The sequence below is a fragment of the Talpa occidentalis genome, unplaced genomic scaffold, assembly GCF_014898055.3.
Source record: "Talpa occidentalis isolate TD23 unplaced genomic scaffold, MPIMG_talOcc4v2.1, whole genome shotgun sequence".
Taxonomy (NCBI): domain Eukaryota; kingdom Metazoa; phylum Chordata; class Mammalia; order Eulipotyphla; family Talpidae; genus Talpa; species Talpa occidentalis.
In genome coordinates this window covers 144,949,066-144,967,938 of record NW_026555331.1, presented here as the reverse complement: position 1 = coordinate 144,967,938, position 18,873 = coordinate 144,949,066, and the positions used below count along the sequence as shown (strand labels likewise).

Below are 18,873 nucleotides of genomic sequence, written 5' to 3'. Positions count from 1 at the left end.
AGGTGATTACTGGAATGCTCCCCAAGTACAAGGGAAATGCACAGTAATTTCTCAATTCTAGCTATCTTGTCCAGTGGCTCCTTCCCTTTGGACCCACCAGAAGTTCAACATCCCTCTCTCTCTCTCACATTGCATGTCAAACCACCCTCTCAAGTTTTGGGGTGATCCTTTTCCAACTAAGGCTGACTATGGTCTAGAACATTGACTTTCAATTTTCTTCTTTTTTCCTTATATCTCTTATGGAGTTGGAAATGGAAAAGACAGTAATGAAAGATTTTCAAACCCCTGGAGTGGATGGTAGTGATCATTTCCTAAGGTTGGGGTAAGAATCAAGAGTTTTGTTTTGGATATTTTGAGTTTGAAATGACCACTAGACACTCAAGTGACTATTTGCAGTGGCAATTGAACATAGAGGTCTTACAGAGAGGCTCAGGAAGAGGTCGTGGCCACAGGCAAAATTTGGGAGTCATCAGCATTTAAAATGGTATTAGTGGAATCTACTTTGAATCAGAGTCCATCTTGTCTTTAACCACTGTCTTGAGTATTGGGAGTGAGTTGCTGTGTGCAGCCCGAATCAACAGCCTGACTCAACTCCCTATCTTATTGGCAACTAGAATGACAACTCCTTGTTTTCTTTTTATGGGCAATTAGAAAACAAGAGACTGTCTATGGATTGTTAGAAAATGTCCCATACCGCAACCAGTAAACATTTTCACAACAAGTGACAAAGCTTAGACTACACCCCTGATTCATCCTTAAAAATTTTGCCTCCCTGGTGGCGCAGGGGTTAAAAACAGCCCTATCAAACTATTGCCACTGCAGCACCAAGTTCGATCCCTGGATGGCCAGGGAGCTAACCCACACATGGTGCAGCAGACCTCTCCTGTCTTGCTTGCTGCTCCCTTCAGCTCCCCACTCTCTCTGGTGAATCCTCTACCCTGCCCCCCTGCACCTCTAGCTTACACCCCAGTTCTTGTATACATACATAAATTTTTTTTTTAAATCTTAAAAAAAAATAAACTAAAGAAGAAATTTCCTTTGGCCCTGGTGGAATACACTTTTGCCCAGGTCACTAGTTGTGGACTGGAATCATGATTCCTATTCTCAAATAAACACACGTTCCCCTATTATATTACTGTCTGATTATTTTAGCTGACCTATGTATCTCATATGTGAATTGAGATAAGATCACCTGTAGTGTATGTGTGACTCGTTAAAGCAGGAACACTGAAGACAGAGTACTGGACATGACATTTGAGGACTGGCAGAGAAGTAGCTGCCAAAGCAGCATGAGAGGGCAACATCAGAGGAGGCAGGAAATAAACATGTTTATAAAGAAGGAGGTGGTGTGAACTGTTTTGCAAGAGCTCTAATAATGGGAGGACAAAGTGTCTACTGGATTTGGCTGAGAATAAAGAAGTCTTTGTAGACCTTGAGAATGGGAATTTTTGTTGAAAATAAAACAGTTGGACAAAATCCATTATGTCTTTAAATTTTTTTCCTAATTCTTCTCTCTGCCTTCTCACATGAATGAAATTCAACTGGAGTCACTTTTCCCATTGTCCTCTTTAGCAAAGTCAATTTCTTTTAAATTTTCTCCTGTCTCAATGAGAATATGCAAAGGCCATCTTTCTTCACAATGCCATATGGTTATTCATGTTAATTATCTTTTCTCTCTCTGATTTCTGAGCTCTTTCACCTTGTCAACACTTAGGACCCACATTTCCACTCCAGTGTCCCACCATATTTCTTGCCTTTTGTAACTCCTAATTTTACTTCTGTTCTTGAATGGTTTAATACCTCCATCATGAACTCTATTAAATAATTTTCACTTTCCCAGATTTTTGTTAAAGCCTTATCAAACCTGATATATCTGTGATGTCCACTGTATCTACTTTACTAATCTCTTCATCTTGGTAAAATCATTGTATTATTCCTCTATCCTCACTGTAAGATATTTTTATAAGAATAATTCAACCATCTAAAAATCGATGCTATTCACTCTCATTTTTGCTGAGCAATAATTTCATCTTTTAAAAATGTCTTATGAGTTTTCCTATTTTGTTGTTCTGAAGTTGTGTCTGCTTGTTCACATGACATGTAAAAGTAATAATGTGCTAAAATATTCTAGCAAGAAAAGCTTTTTGTCTAAAAACATGATATTTAAAAAGCATGTGATATTTTTGACTTCAAGAATTGATTTCTCAATTATAGGAATCATAAATTTGTTGGGAAGTAATGTTACTATATTATGTCATGTCTCACTCTTTTGTCTTCAGTGTCCTTAATCCTTGATCCCATCTAAGCATAGGAATAGAAATTCTCTATTTTCCTTCTCCATAAAGATTTTACAAGTCATGAGTCAGCCACAGAGAAGTGAATTTCATTTTCTCACTTTTTAATGCAGGTTCTTTCCAAATCTTTAAGATTCAACTAGAAATCTGCTGTTTGAACAAAAGTTGAAGTTGGCTGAGGAGGAGGACGAGGTCATAACTCACAAGAGTCTGAAATTAAGAAATTACCATAGTCCACAAGGTATTGGGACTGTTAGGTGTGTGACGAAAAAGCAGAAGGGGTGGGGCAGTAGAGAGGACAAATACGGGATTGGCATCAGGTGACCCAATATTTGGATCCAGTTCTGTTCAGTTAGCTCTTTCATTGGTTTGCACCTCAGCTTTCTCTTGAGTGAAATGAGGCCACTGGCATATGTAATTGCTATGTTCCTTTCCACCTTAGATAATAAATGAATGGCAAACTAGAATTTGATTCATTCATTTAATCGTGGAGCTGACTCAAAAAACCTGACCATTCTTTGGGTTATCTCCCTCTGGAGGGGGTGGGAGATAAATTTTCAGTTGCAATTATTATTTTGTATTATGTTGTGCGGAAACATTTCCATGATTGTGTGATTGGAGAAAAGGGTGTATCTAGATGTTGGCCAGCAAAATGGTGGACTACAGTTAGGAAACTGCACGTTAGTTTGATGGAGAAAGTTTAACTACAGTTGTGAGGACAGAATAAAAAGTACATTGGAGTATGAATCAAAACCACTTGGGATCTAGGCCTGAATCTGCTTCACATAATCTTCTGGGCATTTGTTTGGCTAGGTCAGTACTCTTTGATCTCTGGTAACAAAACACCATGACATTCTATGATGCTAAGTAATGAACTAACTTCATACACATTGCTCCTGGCGCGTGGCTGCTAAATATCAGAGATCTAATCTTTAGGCTTCTGAACTTACCTTAAAAGCCATGGGTATTTCAATGATATAAAGATCCACATATTCTAACTGGAGGGTCCTGAGTGTCCTTTCCAAGGTGGGGCGGACCATCTCTGGGGTAAGACTTGTAGCCCATAACTAAGAGAATAAAAGTGAGTATAGTTAGCTAATATCCACGTTAATGTTTCTTCCTTTTTTTTAATATTTATTTATTTATTTATACAAGCACTGGGTACAGTCAGAAGCGTGGGAGGGTGAGAGAATTCACCAGAGCCAGAGCGGGGAGCAGAGCAGGCAGAAGGACCGAAGTACACTGCTGAGGGGAGCAGCGGGCGGCAGGAGAGGTCTGTGCGCCATGCGGGACCCTCCTCTGGTGGCCGGGGAGCAGCCGGGGATCGAACCGGCACTGCAGAGGCTGCGGGCAGTTTCGCAACCCAGCGTTCAACCGCTGCGCCACCGGGGAGGCCCCACGTTAATGTTTTTTCAATAAAGTAGTCATTCATTCTTTACAAAGCACTTATATATACATCTTACACACTCATTTAATTTCATGACAATGAACTTAGTTCTCTTTAATTATTAAAGATAATGGCTTATTGGTTTTGGTTCAATATTTTCAGGTTAAAATTCACCAAAAAATATTTCACAATAAAGGACAAAGATCTAGAAAGAGTAAGAACTAAATGTTCCATTTAATAATAAAAAGTGATGAAAAGGTGTTGGCACTTCTTATAAGGTCAATGAAAATGATGAAAAATTACTCTGAGTACTTTTTAATGAATTTGACAAAACCATTACACAAAAAATAAAATTTGAGATTTAAATAGAGTTGATTACAGGTGTTATGAGTTGGTTGAGATGTCTTGCTTATTTGCCTATAATGAAAATAATACAAAAATATTAAAATAAGAACATAATACACCATATTTTTTTTTTACAGAAATACTATCTGATGAGGAATTTCTTGAAACAGTAGAAGATTGATCAGTAAATTAAAAAATCTTTCAGGTTGCTGTATGACACAGCAAGAGGATAAAAATCAGAATTGCTGTTTTCAAAAACAATCACCTGAAAACAATACACTTTGTTACCTTTTAGGGCAATATTCAGAGTATTGTGCTTTCTGATAGCAAAATAAAGCTCATAAAGCAATGAAAAAAATAATGAAGCCGTAAATAAATACTACATTTTTTGGTGTCAGGATTCTGTAAGTGTTATGACACTAAAGTAGAAGAAAAATAGCTTTGACATTGGATAGTATATGAAGGATAAGTCCCTAATTTGCTTCAATTTTTTCAACATGATAGATATTGCAACAACATTAACTGTTGACCAAAGATATAGGAAGGAAAATTTTTTGGTTTATTTATTTATTTTTTTGTAATTTAAAAACCTCATCTCTACTTTGAAACAAGGAGAATATATTGAAACAGAGACTAACTGGTTAAATTGCTTTCAGACCCCAAGAGCACAAAAGAGAGAATAACATATCTAACTTTGTTTTTGAGGTTTGTATTTAGAGAAGCATTTTATGTGACACAGTCTGAGTAAGTAAAAACAAACAACCTTGAGTTGACCTCCAAAGCTAGCTGGAGACTGAGAACACAGAGGTAGAGGTGCTACCCCCACATAAGGAACTCACCAACAGAAATTTAAAACTCTAGTTATTTGAAGAAAAACCTCTTTATTCTTCTCTGTGTTTGAACTACCCTGTAACTAGACAATGAACTTCAGCCAAGTTCAGATTGCTTTGCCCCTAACCTCCTCCTTAACCAATGAAATAGAATTCCTTTGTTCTCAACCTTGGTTACCTCCAAACCTCAACAACATCATTTCCTTTCTTAACTAGGGATGTAGATTTGAATTTATCATCTGCCTTCTTACCAATCTATTTGCATTAAAGTTTATTTCTCTGTTCAAAAGCCCGATGTCATAATCTGATCTGTTGCTTGACTAACCCCAATTCTCCAAAATACATTATGGAGAAAAAATTGCAAAAGCCTAAAAAAAAAAAAACAACATAGAGCTAAACATATTTCTGGTTTTGGTCAGACTGCTTTGTCCTAGGCCCTCAAGATATAAATACAAGTTTATTCTTCTCTTGAAATATTTTTGGAGAACCCAACTTGATGTTTGGTATTTTACTCTAATAAGAGATTCTGTAATAACAAAATCTTTAAGAATCAAAATTGTAAAGCTATAATAAAGTGAAAAGTTTCAGGCTGATATTTTGGGACAGTGGTTCTGTGTGACCTTGGGAATCATAACCATAAGTGGCTGGTGACTCAGGAAACCACAGTTCCCTGAAGAACTTGGAAAGGAGACTAAGCAGGGAGCCAGGAAGAGGGGCAATTGGTGAGTGAGTGAGGTTGAAAGCAGAATCTTGTCCTCTCTAGAATACTCAGGAGAATGATATTACCAGTATCCCAAAGTGGTACAGTTTTATTTCTGCAAATGTGCCTGTAAATATGCATTGTCCATTTCCCACTGACTTTCATTTTAATCATGATACTTTATCTTTCTGCCTGCTCTTCAATGGATTGTGACTTCTAACACGGGTGCTTTAAATTTTTCAAAAGGCAGTGAGTGATCTTAACAAAAATACAGTGTATCCTACAAAGGAATAGTTTTCAAACATCACAGTATGAATAAACTTAGAAAATATTATACTAAGTGAAAGAAACTAGACATAAAAGCTCACATATTGTATGAACCTATTTGTATGAAAAGTCCAGAGTAGGAAAACCACAGAAATAGAAAGTAGATCAGTGGTTTCCAATGGCTGGAGGAGAGGGCTAAATGAGAATTGACTGGTAGTGTGTATGAGGTTTCTTTTTAGTATGATGAAAATATTCTGGAGTTAGGTAGTGGTGATGATTGCACTACTTTGTGAATATATTAAAAACTACTGATTTAAAATGTTGAACTTTATGATATGCTAGCATTAGGGAAATGCAAATTTAAACCACAATAAGATACCACCTTTCACATGTGAGAATGGCCCATTTAAAGAAACAAACAAAAAAAAAAGCAAAAAACGAAATTAGAAACAAGTGTTGACAAAGATGTGGAGAAAAAGGAACCCTCCTACGCTGTTGGTAGAAATGTACACTGGTTCAACTTCTATGGAAAACAGTAGGGAGGTGTCTCAAAATATTAAAAATAGTTATGGGAGCATTGGATGCCCAATGGCAGAATATCAAATCACCAATTCAAAGAGATACATGCACTCTGTATTTATTGTAGCACTATTTACAATAGCTAAGTTATGGAAACAATTGAATGCTCAATGAAAGATGAGTGGATTAAGAAGATGTTGTATATATATACAATGGAATACTACTCTGCTGTCAAAAAGATGAAATCTTGCCATTTATGACAACATGAATGAAACTGGAAGGGATTGTGAGAAGCGAAGTCAGAATGAGAAAGACAAATACTGGATGATTTCATTCATATGTGGCATATAAAAAGACAAGACAAAGGAACATACAAAACTAACCAAAACAAACCCTAGAAATCTCAGCACGGAACTGAGAGTACCAGAAAGGGAGGGTCGGAGATGGGGAACACAGTAGGAGGGAAACCAGTGGATTTTGGTTGAGGATTAGGGATGTTTGGGTGGTAGACATGGTGTGGTAACATACATCTGAATGTGTGAAATTTTACTCCTAAATCAACAGTGTTTTAAAACAATGTTACTCCAATAAAAAAAGAGCCAGTTAAAAAAATTAGTGATATATGAATACATATCCACAAAAGAAAATGAAAACTGCCCTTCTAAAGAGAGTTTTGAAAAATGTGAGTCTCCTTCTTCCTTCCACTCCCCAGTTTGTAAACTTGGCAGATTTGTCTGTGCCCATATTATCTTAATTCAACGGAGCATTGTTCTAAATTTCAAGAGCTAATGAGTGCCTGAATTCTAGACAAGAGTGAGCAGTCTGGAGTTAAGAACTCACTCTTGGTGAATCCAATATCCTTTAGCAGAGAAAAATGACACAAGATCCACCCTCATATAAGGAGATGTGGGGGCCAAAGGAAGAGCTCACCTTTCCGCAGTAGAAGATATTCTCTCTCTGCACCTTTCCCTCTGCCATCTTCTCTCTGATGGCCTCACCCACTTCATGCTCATTCTCATAGAGGAAGGCCCCGTCAAAGTGCTGGTATCCCACATCAATAGCAGCCTTCACTGCTATAGCACAGGTCCCCTTAGGAGTCTGAAATGACAAGAGGGTTGGGATTGGGGAGAGGAGAAATAGCTCTTTCCTTTAGATCACTCATTTTTTTTTAAGATTTATTTATTTATGTATACAAGATCTGGGCTGTAAGCCAGAGGTGCGGAGAGTGAGAGGATTCACCAGAGACAGAGTGGGGAATAGAACAGGCAGATCTACTGAAATACACTGCTGAGGGGAGCAGCGGGCCAGTCATCAGAGGTCTGCTGCGCCACCGACTGGGAGAACATTTCTGCACACAACACTAATGATAAAGGATTGATCACAAAAATCTGCAAAGAGCTGAATGAGACTCAGCACAAAGAAAATAATCCTATCAAGAAATGGGCAGAAGAGCTAAAAAGAAACTTCTCTGAAGAGGAAATGCAAATGGCCAACAGGCATATGAAAAAATGTTCAACATTACTTGTCATCAGGGAAATGCAAATCAAAACTACCATGAGATACCATCTTACACCAGTGAGAATGGCACATATTAAAAAAACTAGCAACAACAAATGTTGGCGAGGGTGTGGAGAAAAAGGAACTCTACTGCACTGCTGGTGGGAGTGCAAACTGGTCCAACCACTATGGAGAGCTGTGTGGAGATTTCTGGACCTACTAAACATAGAGCTTCCATATGATCCAGCGATTCCACTCCTAGGTATTTACCCAAAGACACAGAAACATCCATTCCAAAGAGCACCTGCACCCCTATGTTTATAGCAGCACTGTTTACAATAGCTCAGCTTTGGAAACAACCCAAATGCCCAAAAATAGATGACTGGATCAAGAAGATGTGGTACATATATACCATGGAATATTACTCAGCATTCAAAAAAGATAAACACATGCAATTTGCAGCAACATGGATGGTGCTGGAAGGGATCATGCTCAGCGAAATAAGCCAGAAAGAAAAAGAAAAATACCGGATGGTCTCACTCATAGCAGGAATCTAGAAAACTTAAATAAGGGACCAGGAAAAAGAATAACTATAAGAAAGTGAAAATCAAAATCAACAACAAACAATGAACTAGAGACACTCTAGGGGGGGTGGGGGGTGGGGGAGGGGAGGGATTGGGGTCAAAATAAGGGGGTTGCAATTGTATGGGGAATATAAAAATAAAATTTATTAAAAATAAATAAATAATAAATAAAGCTTATACTATTATAATATAAAAAAAGACAATCACTAGTCTCATCAAATGAAAACATTCAAGTCATCTTTTAGGTTGTGTGGGGGTGGAGGTAGAGGTTTAATCCCATTTGTGGATTTTTATTGACCTCCTATTCAGATAGTGATCTTGTTCACAAATACTGGTAATTATTTGTATGTCTGTATTTTAGTGTTCTAGCCAAATGCTTGGCAAATCAAAGTGGACCTGTGAACTCTGGCCCAAAGCTATTGATTTGCTGTAGAATGAGTGGGAGAAGTCTCTTGTATTTCTAATAACTTTATAGCTCCAGACTGGAAATTGAAACCCTTAGAGCATAAATTTTATTTTCTTTCCCAATTTCAGTTTCAAGTCATCCCTTCTGTGAAGATAAAAGGATATGAAAAATAAACTGGCCACACAGATAGTATCAGAAAATAGGAGTCATAGTCACAAATATCAAATAGCTTGAGAAAGAGATACATATTCCAGGAAGGTCAGAAACATCTCTTTGGTTAATTATTTAACACCATGATTAACAAGATTTAAACAGAAATTGAGGAAAAATCAACAAAACTGTAAACTGTAAAATGAGATAGTATGGAGGACAGCAAGTATGATAAGTGGGAAGACGCAGTTTGGGGTAGAATCCTGAGATTATACAGGAAAAAAAATGCTACTTCCATTCTCAAGTATATATACCGTTTTAATGAAAAGAATGTGGCTTAATATGAGATGATCAAAATAATCTCAGAAATAGGGGCCTCCCTGGTGGTTCAGGGGTCAAAGACAAAGCACTATCAAGTTATTGCCAGCTACTGGGACGTGAGTTTGAACCCCGGCCAGGGAACTGACCCATATGACACAGCAGAACTCTCCTGTCTCCCCTCAGCAGTGTATTTCAGTAGATCTGCCTGTTTTGCTCCCCACTCTGTCTCTGGTGAAGCCTCTCACCCCCACACCTCTGGCCTACACCCTAGTTCTTGTATGCATAAGTAAATAAATCTTTTTAAAAAATTTGAGAAATATCACTGAGATTTTGTGACCTGGAATTAATCATTTAAGCATAGAGCTAAAGTAAATATTAGAGGGAGAACCCAAAACAGTGCATGTGAAAGTATATGCTTTTATTCAAAGATTAACCCAAGGGAAGGAGCAAAGCAGAGATCATTTATTATCAAGAAAGTGAAAAAGACATGGGTTAAGTCAGGAGTCCAGCCTGAAGTAATATATGGATGTTGCTTTACTTACAGAAGATAATGGCACAGAAGCAAGTTATAGCAGGGAAAGCCTTCGAATATTCAGCGATCATTAAAGATACTTTTCTGAAAGCTGGGTATCTGGTAGAGTCTTTACTTGTTAAAAGTGTTCTTGCTCTGATGGCGGGAGCAGTAATGAGGTGAAATACTGTTCTGGGCTTAATTCTAATCAACATGGAGAAATTAGTTGGAAACATGGATGTGAGAAAAAGATTTTTTCTGATGCTTAAAGATAGTGCAAGAATTCAAAGTATATTCTGGCACATTCTTGAGGAATACACATTTGAATAAAAATCAGATAAAATATAATACCACGTTTGGAGAGTCTAAAATGCAAAACTTTGACTCTACAATGAAGGGCAATCTCAGTCAAAGAATCTCTTTCTGGAAATGACCAATAGCACCCTTCTTGCAGTTAAGAAAGGAGCAGGTCCTATAAGGATGAGATGCCATCCTTCAGATAGAAACCATGCCCGAAGTGGACATCCACTATATAGTGTTGTGTTCCCATCAAGGAGAATATGTAAGTCTTCAAATGCAGTAAGTCATTCAACTTTGCATCACTCCCTTTGACTCACTTGTAAGAGTTGTGACTTCCATCCCTGAATTTTGACTCTTTATAAATGTCCTAGTTCCCAGCGGGAAAGCCAGGTCCCTTATTTTAAGAGTTCAGCATTCAAGGAAAGGATTTGCCGTATTGCAGGATAAGTGGCCCATATCATTGGAGGAGGAAGAGCTCCTCTGCGCTTACATAACAGGACAGGGGAGATGTTTGGCATTGACGTCATCCAGTGATGTGCCACTTACTAATTTTGATAGTTTACAGAAAGCACAGCAGCCATGACCTGAGAAAGGCAAGTTGGCCAGAGACTCAAGCAACTCAGAGACATAGATCTGGATCATAATTTCAGGTAAGTCACCTGGGCCAGCAGAGATGTTAGCTAAGGGTAAGGGAAATTTAGAACGAGTAATATAGGTGGGAGACAATACATCTAAGTTGCTACTTGAAGCTAACTTTTATATCAGGAGCTGCTTGCTTCCTATAAATCTAGCTCTTTTACATTTTCTTCCAGGAAAGAAACCAAATATGGATGAGTTGTTTCCGGGGAGGATGTTAACATATATAGCAATAGGTTCCATTGGTACCAACGGTAGACTGTAGCAGATGTCATGATGTACCCCACTCATTTCCTTGGCTGCCAGAGTGATGGCTACTGGTTACTTATATCTGGTTCCTTCTATGAATGATTCTGCCTACTCAGCAGAACTCTGTGGCACCATTCCTGTTCCAGAGCTCCCTGTAGGGTTGATGAGCAACTGCATTGCAGTTTAATTCTCTGCAGCGCACAGGCCTGAGAGCACTCCCTGGTAAGCCTCTTACATGCATATCTCCTTCTCAGAAGCAGTTCTTCAGAATACCCAAGCTTTGTGGATTTTTATTGACCTATTCAGATTATCATCTTGCCACAAAAGTTGGGCTAAGCCACTTGGGTTGGCACTGATGAAAGAGTGACAGTGTGATCACTTTAAAACTGAGGAACTCTGTTCATCACAAACATCGTTAAGAGGGTAAAGTGACAAGTAGGAAAAGATAGATACCTTTCACATAGAGCTTTCACTAAGATATAATGGACAAAGGACTTGTATCCAGATATTTAAAAAACCTTCCCTATCAATAAGGGAAATGCAACAAAGCTATCAAGAGGGTCTCCCTGATGGCGCCAGAAGTTAAGTCTCAGCACTATGAAGCTATCAGCAGCCATTGCAGCATGAGTTCGATCCCCAGCCAGTGAGCTGACCCACATGGCACAACAGACCTCTCCTGTCTCGCCTGCTGCTCCCCTCAGTGTGTGTTTCAGTAGATCTGCCTGTTCTGCTCCCCACTCTGTCTCGGGTGAATCCTCTTATCCCCCACACCTCTGGCCTGTACCCCAGATTTTGTATGCATAAATAAATAAAATAAATTTTAAAAAAAACTGTAGAGGGCATGGCTATTTGGCAAAAGATATCAAAATGACTAATACAATTTGAATAATTGACCGATCTCATCTAGAGTAAAGGATATCCAAATTAAACTACCATGAGAGATGATTTCACACCCACCAGAGCTGCATAAGTTAAAAAGATACCAAGTGCTGGTTAGAATGTGGGGTAGGGCCTCCCCGGGGGCGCAGCGGTTGAGTGCTGGATTGCGAAGCTGCCCGCAGCCTCTGTAGCAATGGTTCGATCCCTGGCTGCTCCCTGGCCACCGGAGGAGGGTCCTGCATGGCGCGCAGACCTCCCTGGCCAGGGAGGTGACCCACATGGCACGCAGACCTCTCCTGCCGCCCGCTGCTCCCCTCAGCAGTGTACTTTGGTCCTTCTGCCTGCTCTGCTCCCTGCTCTGGCTCCGGTGAATTCTCTCACCCTCCCGCGCTTCTGATTGTACCCAGTGCTTGTACAAATAAATAAATCTTAAAAAAAAAGAAAAAAAAAAAGAATGTGGGGTAAAGGAGAGAGATGTTGAGAGAGAAATGTTGGAGTGAGTGTAATTATATGTCTACTTTGAAATGATCTATACTGACATCACCTACTGAAAGTGAAGATAGCAGTTCCCTCTACATCCATGTCTTAGAGACACGCGCGTGTGGTAAGTCATGTGCAAGACTCTTGGGAGCAATATTGTCTGTGAAGCCCCAAATGGGAAGTAACACAAATGCCCACTGATAGCAAATTGGATATTGATGTGTCTTATAATTAAATATTGCACAGCAATAAAAATGATTGGGGACATGATTAATATGGGTGAATCTTACAATGTAATGTTTAGAACAACAATTCATTTGTATGTTTCCATTCATATAAAGTCTAGTTAAATCTAGTCAAGTTTAACTATCAATGCTAAAAAAAAAGTGCATGTTTAAGTTGTGCAACTCTTGGAATAAAAGATTAAAATAATGTCCATTAAACATTGGAAGAATGAGTGGGGACCCAGTGGCCTTGGCTAAGGGACTGTGGGTGCTTATGATGGTGGGGATGATGTGATAACATATATTTCAGGAATGTGAACCTATTCCCCTAAAAAACTTGTAAACTAATGTTACCTTAGTAATGAAGAAAAATAAAAACTAGAAGAGCAATTACCTCTTGCTGGAGGGAGGATTTGGGTTTGGAAGGGTATATAGAGGTTTCTGGGGCTTGCTATGTTTTAACTTTGGATCTGAGTGTTGGTTACACAGAGGCTAAATTTAAAATTATTTGTTCTTCTAAGTGTATACTATTTCAAAAATTAAATATTAAAAAGAGGGAAGAAGTGTAGATAAAAAATAAGGCTTAGGTGAATCAAATAAGTTTCAAACCTTAGACCCCCAAGAATGTGATAGCCTGTTAAATTCAGTAAAGGAAGCAGGAAGGTACAATTATCTAATCCAAGTTAATTTTATTTTATTTTATTTTTTATTTTTTATTTATTCCTACAAGCACTGGGTACAGTCAGAAGCACAGGAGGGTGAGAGAATTCACCAGAGCCAGAGGGGAGAGCAGAGCAGGCAGACTGACGAAATACACTGCTGAGGGGAGCAGCGGGCGGCAGGAGAGGTCTGCGCACCAATGGGACCCTTGCCTGGTGGCCGGGGATCAAACCGGCGCTGCAGAGGCTGCGGACAGCTTTGCAACCTAGCGCTCAACCGCTGCACCACCGGGGAGGCCCTCCAAGTTAATTTTTTTAAAGATTTATTTATTTATGCGTACAAGAACTGGGGTGTAAGCCAGAGGTGTGGAAGGTGAGAGGATTCACCAGAGACAGAGTGGGGAACAGAACAGGCAGACTGGCTGAAATACACTGCTGAGGGGAGCAGCGGGGCGAGGCAGGAGAGGTCTGCCGCACCACGTGGGCAGCTCCCTGGCTGGGGATCAAACTTGTGCTGCAGTGGCTGCGGACAGCTTCAAAGGTTGCGTCTTAACCTTTTGCACACCAGGGAGACCCTCTAATCCAATTTAATTTTTAATCATAAAGTCAGTCTAGCCTTTGGCTAAATACATATTGAGTCCTTACATATTGCTTTTATTATAAAAAAGCATATCAGTGAGATCAATTCAAAATTAATTACATGCTGAAAAGAATAATGCACTTCTTAAGATTATGCCAAGAATCCACCTTTAAAATAAATTTTCATCATAGGAGAAAAGAAGTCGGAAAGAAAGGATAAAACCAAAACAGATTGTCCACAAAAAATTCCAGATTATCTTCTATGGAAGAGACCTCCAAGAAAAAGGATAACGACATCACCCTTAAAGAAACAGAAAATTCTGTAAATAGAAACGCTGATGAGGAAGTAAGTACTTCAGAATCCGAATTTGAGAAGGGCTAGCAGAGACAGATGGCGAATCACAGGAAAAAGCATTTGATGAGAATGTTCAAGATTTGTTTCTGTGAGATGAGAGAAAAAAGGCTTTATTCCTTAGTGTGAAATACACGTTGAAACTCTTCACAAAGGTTTTATCTACACATTGAACTTTGAATGGTGTGTCTTTGCAAATAAATATCTAAGAATCTAGGGGGGAAAAAATCCAAACTCCCCCAAAATTCTAGATTATGATTTAGGAAAGTGTCCAAACACACATACACACAGAGAAAAGTTTACCCTTTTAGGTGGTGCGTAGGTACCAAGTCCGATGACAGGAATGCTGTTTCCATCACTGAGAGGTATACGGTGATTTGCAGCACTGAAGTTCATCTTCGAGGGAGAGTGTCCTCAACTTCAACTGTGTTGGAGTGATTCTGACCATCACCAATAGTGTCTTTTGGGAAGTTGTCCTCGGGCCTGTTTAATCTAAAGGAGGGACAATGGGAGGAGCCGTGGGAGGAGAGAGAGATTAACAGATCTATTTCTCAATCTGTTTTGTTTTTTTTTTCCCCTAGGTTGTTCTGGAAATCCTAAGTGAGGTTGTTCTTTGAACTTCATCAGGGGCATGCAAATCAATAGGCCATTGACAGCTAATGCTTCTTTGCTAAGAATAGTTTGAAAGAACAAAAGGAAACAAGTGTAGCTGGTTTCTGTCAGTTTGGGTATTTCTGAAAAGTGGAACATTAAGGTTAGCTTCAGATGAGAGGAGAGCAGCTTCCCAGGAATTCCCTGGAGATTCTCATGGGAAGGGGATTGGGACCGGGTCTGAGATTTTCAGCACCTAATTGAATTTGGGAAGCCCAAGACTAGAAAACAAATGATATAGCCAGGAACCAGCTTCTTACTCCCCAGTTTATTTCTCTACCTTCTTGTTCTTTGTGCTCACTCTTCCATTATCTCTGAAAGACAAAAATCATTCCTGGAGTTAATTCAGGTTTAAACTCAATAGAAAAAGAGAGCTTACTTATTCCATATCTCATGTAGTAACGCTGAAATGGGGTCTGTTTTACCTTTATTGCCTTTCTTGGTTCATGTACCCAATACGAAATCATTATGACCCAAGGAATTAAAAGACGAATTGCCTTAAGATAATGAAAATTTGGAGTAGGGATTACACCTTCTGGAAAGATGCTGCAGGTTAATAAAAGGGAAGATTGTAAAAAGGAAAGAGGCATCAGTTAAGGAAATAATTAATATATATTTATTAGTTTCTTCCCAAAAAATCGTGTTATTCTTAGAATGAGAGCTTTGGACCTGGTGACCTTAAAGATAACTGTAATCTTGGTGATGAAATTGTCCTGAAGTTTCTCTTAAATTAATTTTCTCTTTGTCTGAAAAAAATCCCACACACATGTTGACGCAATAATTTCAACGAGGTTGGGAACATGGGCTGGAGTGATTTTCAACATCATTTGTAAATTGAGTCAGCAAACACTTATTGTATATCTTTGTGTGCTATAACATTGGCTAGTATATGTTTATTTTTGTTATTATTGACTTTTTTTGGTATTTATCTCTGTGAATATATATGTATTTGTAAACTAGCATGGTATCAGAGATACTGAAAGGTTCTATAATGCAGATAACTCATTCATTCTATTTCTTTATAATTACATCCTCTCTCATTTGAGTGCCTGGAAATCACCATTTGTTCTCCATTGCTTTAGTTTTATCTTTTGAAATTATGAATTGAATCATACAGTATGTAGTTTTTGAGACTGTCTTCTTTCATTCAACATAAAGCCTTTGAAATTCATCCAGGTTGTTGCTTGTATCAATAGTTCATTTCTATTGCTGAGTAGTACTCCACTGCATATAGGCACCACTGCTTGTCGCCCTGTTTATTTTTTTTAAGATTTATTTATTTACACAAGAACTGGGGTACAGGCCAGATGTGCAGGAAGGTGAAAGGATTCACCAGCGACAGAGAGGGGAACAGAACAGGCAGACTGATGAAATACACTGCTGAGGGGAGCAGCGGGTGAGACAGGAGAGGTCTGCCGTGCCATGTGGGACCCTCGCCCAGTGGCCGGGGATCGAACTGGCGCTGCAGAGGCTGTGGACAGCTTCATAGTGCGGCACTCAACCACCTGCGCCACAAGGGAGGCCCCTGCTGACCTGTTTATTTGAAGGATATTGGTTTGTTTCTCATTTTAGTGGTTGGGAATACAGCTGCTATAAATGTTTATATACAGATTTTTGCATGAGCAATAGTTTTCATTGTCTAGGCTGAAGTCCCATGGGTCAGATTATGTGATAATCTCATGGGTCAGATTATGTGACAAGTCCCAGGTCGTGTGATAAGTAATTTTATTTTGTAAGAAGCAGCCACACTGATTTTTTAAATGGTTGTAAGATTTTACATGTTCCCTAGCAATGTATGGGAGTTATGGTTGTTCCACACCCATGACAACACTTGATATTGTCAGTCATTTTTATTTGTCATTCTGATAGATTTGTCATGATATCTCATGTGAATAATGATTTTGCATACTTTACATGTACTCATTTGTTATCTATCTCTGCTTAGTAAACACTCTATTCAAATCTTTTTTTTAAATAAATTTTATTTTTATATTCCCCATACAATTGCAACCCCCTTATTTTGACCCTAATCCCTCCTTTCCCCGCCCCCCAACCACCATAGAGTGTCTCTGGTTCATAGTTTTTTGTTCATTTTGATTTTCACTTTCTTATAGTTATTCATTTTCCTGGTCCCTTATTTAAGTTTTCTAGATTCCTGCTGAGTGAGACCATCCGGTATTTTTTTTTTTCTTTCTGGCTTATTTCGCTGAGCATGAACCCTTCCAGCGCCATCCATGTTGCTGCAAATTGTATGTGTTTATCTTTTTTGAATGCTGAGTAATATTCCATGGTATATATGTACCACATCTTCTTGATCCAGTCACCTATTTTTGGGCATTTGGTTTGTTTCCAAAGCTTAGCTATTGTAAACAGTGCTGCTATAAACATAGGGGTGCAGGTGCTCTTTGGAATTTATGTTTCTGTGTCCTTTGGGTAATTACCTAGGAGTGGAATTGCTGGATCATATGGAAGCTCTATGTTTAGTAGGTCCAGAAATCTCCACAAAGCTCTACATAGTGGTTGGACCAGTTTGCACTCCCACCAACAATGCAGGAAAGTCCCTTTTTCTCCACATCCTCGCCAACATTTGTTGTTGCTAGTTTTTTTAGTATGTGCCATTCTCACTGGTGTAAGATGGTATCTCATGGTAGTTTTGATTTGCATTTCCCTGATGACAAGTGATGTTGAACATTTTTTCATATGCCTGTTGGCCATTTGCATTTCCTCTTCAGAGAAGTTTCTTTTTTTAGCTCTTCTGCCCATTTTTTGACAGGATTATTTTCTTTGTGCTGAGTCTCATCAGCTCTTTGCAGATTTTTGTGATCAATCCTTTATCATTAGTGTTGTGTGCAGAAATGTTCTCCCAGTCGGTGGGGTTTCTCTTTGTTTTTGTTATTGTCTCTTTTGCTGTGCAGAAGCTCTTTAATTTGATGTAGTCCCAGCTGTTGATCTTTGCCTTCACTATCACTGCTTTGGGTGATGTGTCTGTAAAGATGTCTTTGATGTGCATATCATGTAGTGTTTCGCCTATATTTCCTTCTATGTATTTTATGGTTTCAGGTCTTATGTCTAGTTCTTTAATCCATTTTGAGTTGATTTTTGTGTATGGTGTGAGGTAGTGGTCAAGCTTCATTCTTTTGCATGGAGCGACCCAGTTTTCCCAGCACCATTTATTGAACAAACTGCTCCTTTGTCAAAGATTAGTTGATCATAAATCTGTGGGTTTATTTCTGGATTTTCTATTCGATTCCATTGGTCTGTGTGTCTGTTCTCGTTCCAATACCATGCAGTTTTTGATGATTATGGCTTTGTAGTATAGTTTGAAGTCTGGGAGTGTGATGCCTCCATTCCCTTCTTTTTGTTTCAGGAGAGCTTTGGCTATTCGGGGTTTTTGGTGATTCCATGTGCATTTCATCAATAATTGTTCTATTTCTTTGAAGAATGACATTGAAATTTTGATTGGAATAGCATGGAATCTGTATATCGCTTTTGGTAGGATGGCCATTTTAATAATGTTTATTCTTCCAATCCATGAGCAGGGGATGTCTTTCCATTTCTTTGTGTCTTCTTCTATTTCTTTTAACAGTGTTTTATAGTTTTCTTTGTATAGGTCCTTTACCTCTTTTGTTAGATTTATTCCCAAGTATTTGATTTTTTTTGTTTCGATAATAAAAGGGATGGTTTTTTGGTTTCTTCTTCTTCAGATTTATTGTTTGTGTATAGGAAGGCTACTGACTTTTGTGTGTTGATTTTGTATCCTGCCACTTTACTGAACTGATTGATGAGTTGAATTAGTTTTTCTGTGGAGTTTTTGGGGTTCTCTATGTATATTATCATATCATCTGCAAATAGTGATAGTTTGACTTCTTCTTTTCCTATTTGGATTCCTTGTATGTCTTTCTCTTGTCTTATTGCTCTGGCTAGGACTTCCAGTATTATACTGAAGAGCAGTGGTGAGAGTGGACGTCCTTGTCTTGTTCCAGATCTTAATGGAATTGCTTTCAGCTTTTCACCATTGAGAATGATACTGGCTGTTGGCTTGTCATATATGGC

General features: G+C 38.7%; 1 protein-coding gene across 2 annotated transcripts in view; it reads right to left on the bottom strand.

The window, feature by feature from the left end:
• AKR1D1 (aldo-keto reductase family 1 member D1) overlaps positions 1 to 14,565 on the bottom strand; it is a 28,920-nt gene extending 14,355 nt beyond the window's left edge. For both annotated transcript variants that reach the window (XM_037521105.1, XM_037521147.1), the window contains exons 1-3: positions 14,473 to 14,565; positions 7,273 to 7,440; positions 3,245 to 3,361 (exon numbers count right to left, since the gene is read on the bottom strand). In XM_037521105.1, coding sequence (XP_037377002.1) covers positions 3,245 to 3,361; positions 7,273 to 7,440; positions 14,473 to 14,565 — 378 coding nt within the window. The remainder of the gene's footprint in view (positions 1 to 3,244; positions 3,362 to 7,272; positions 7,441 to 14,472) is intronic.
• Between the last annotated feature and the right edge of the window lie 4,308 nt (positions 14,566 to 18,873).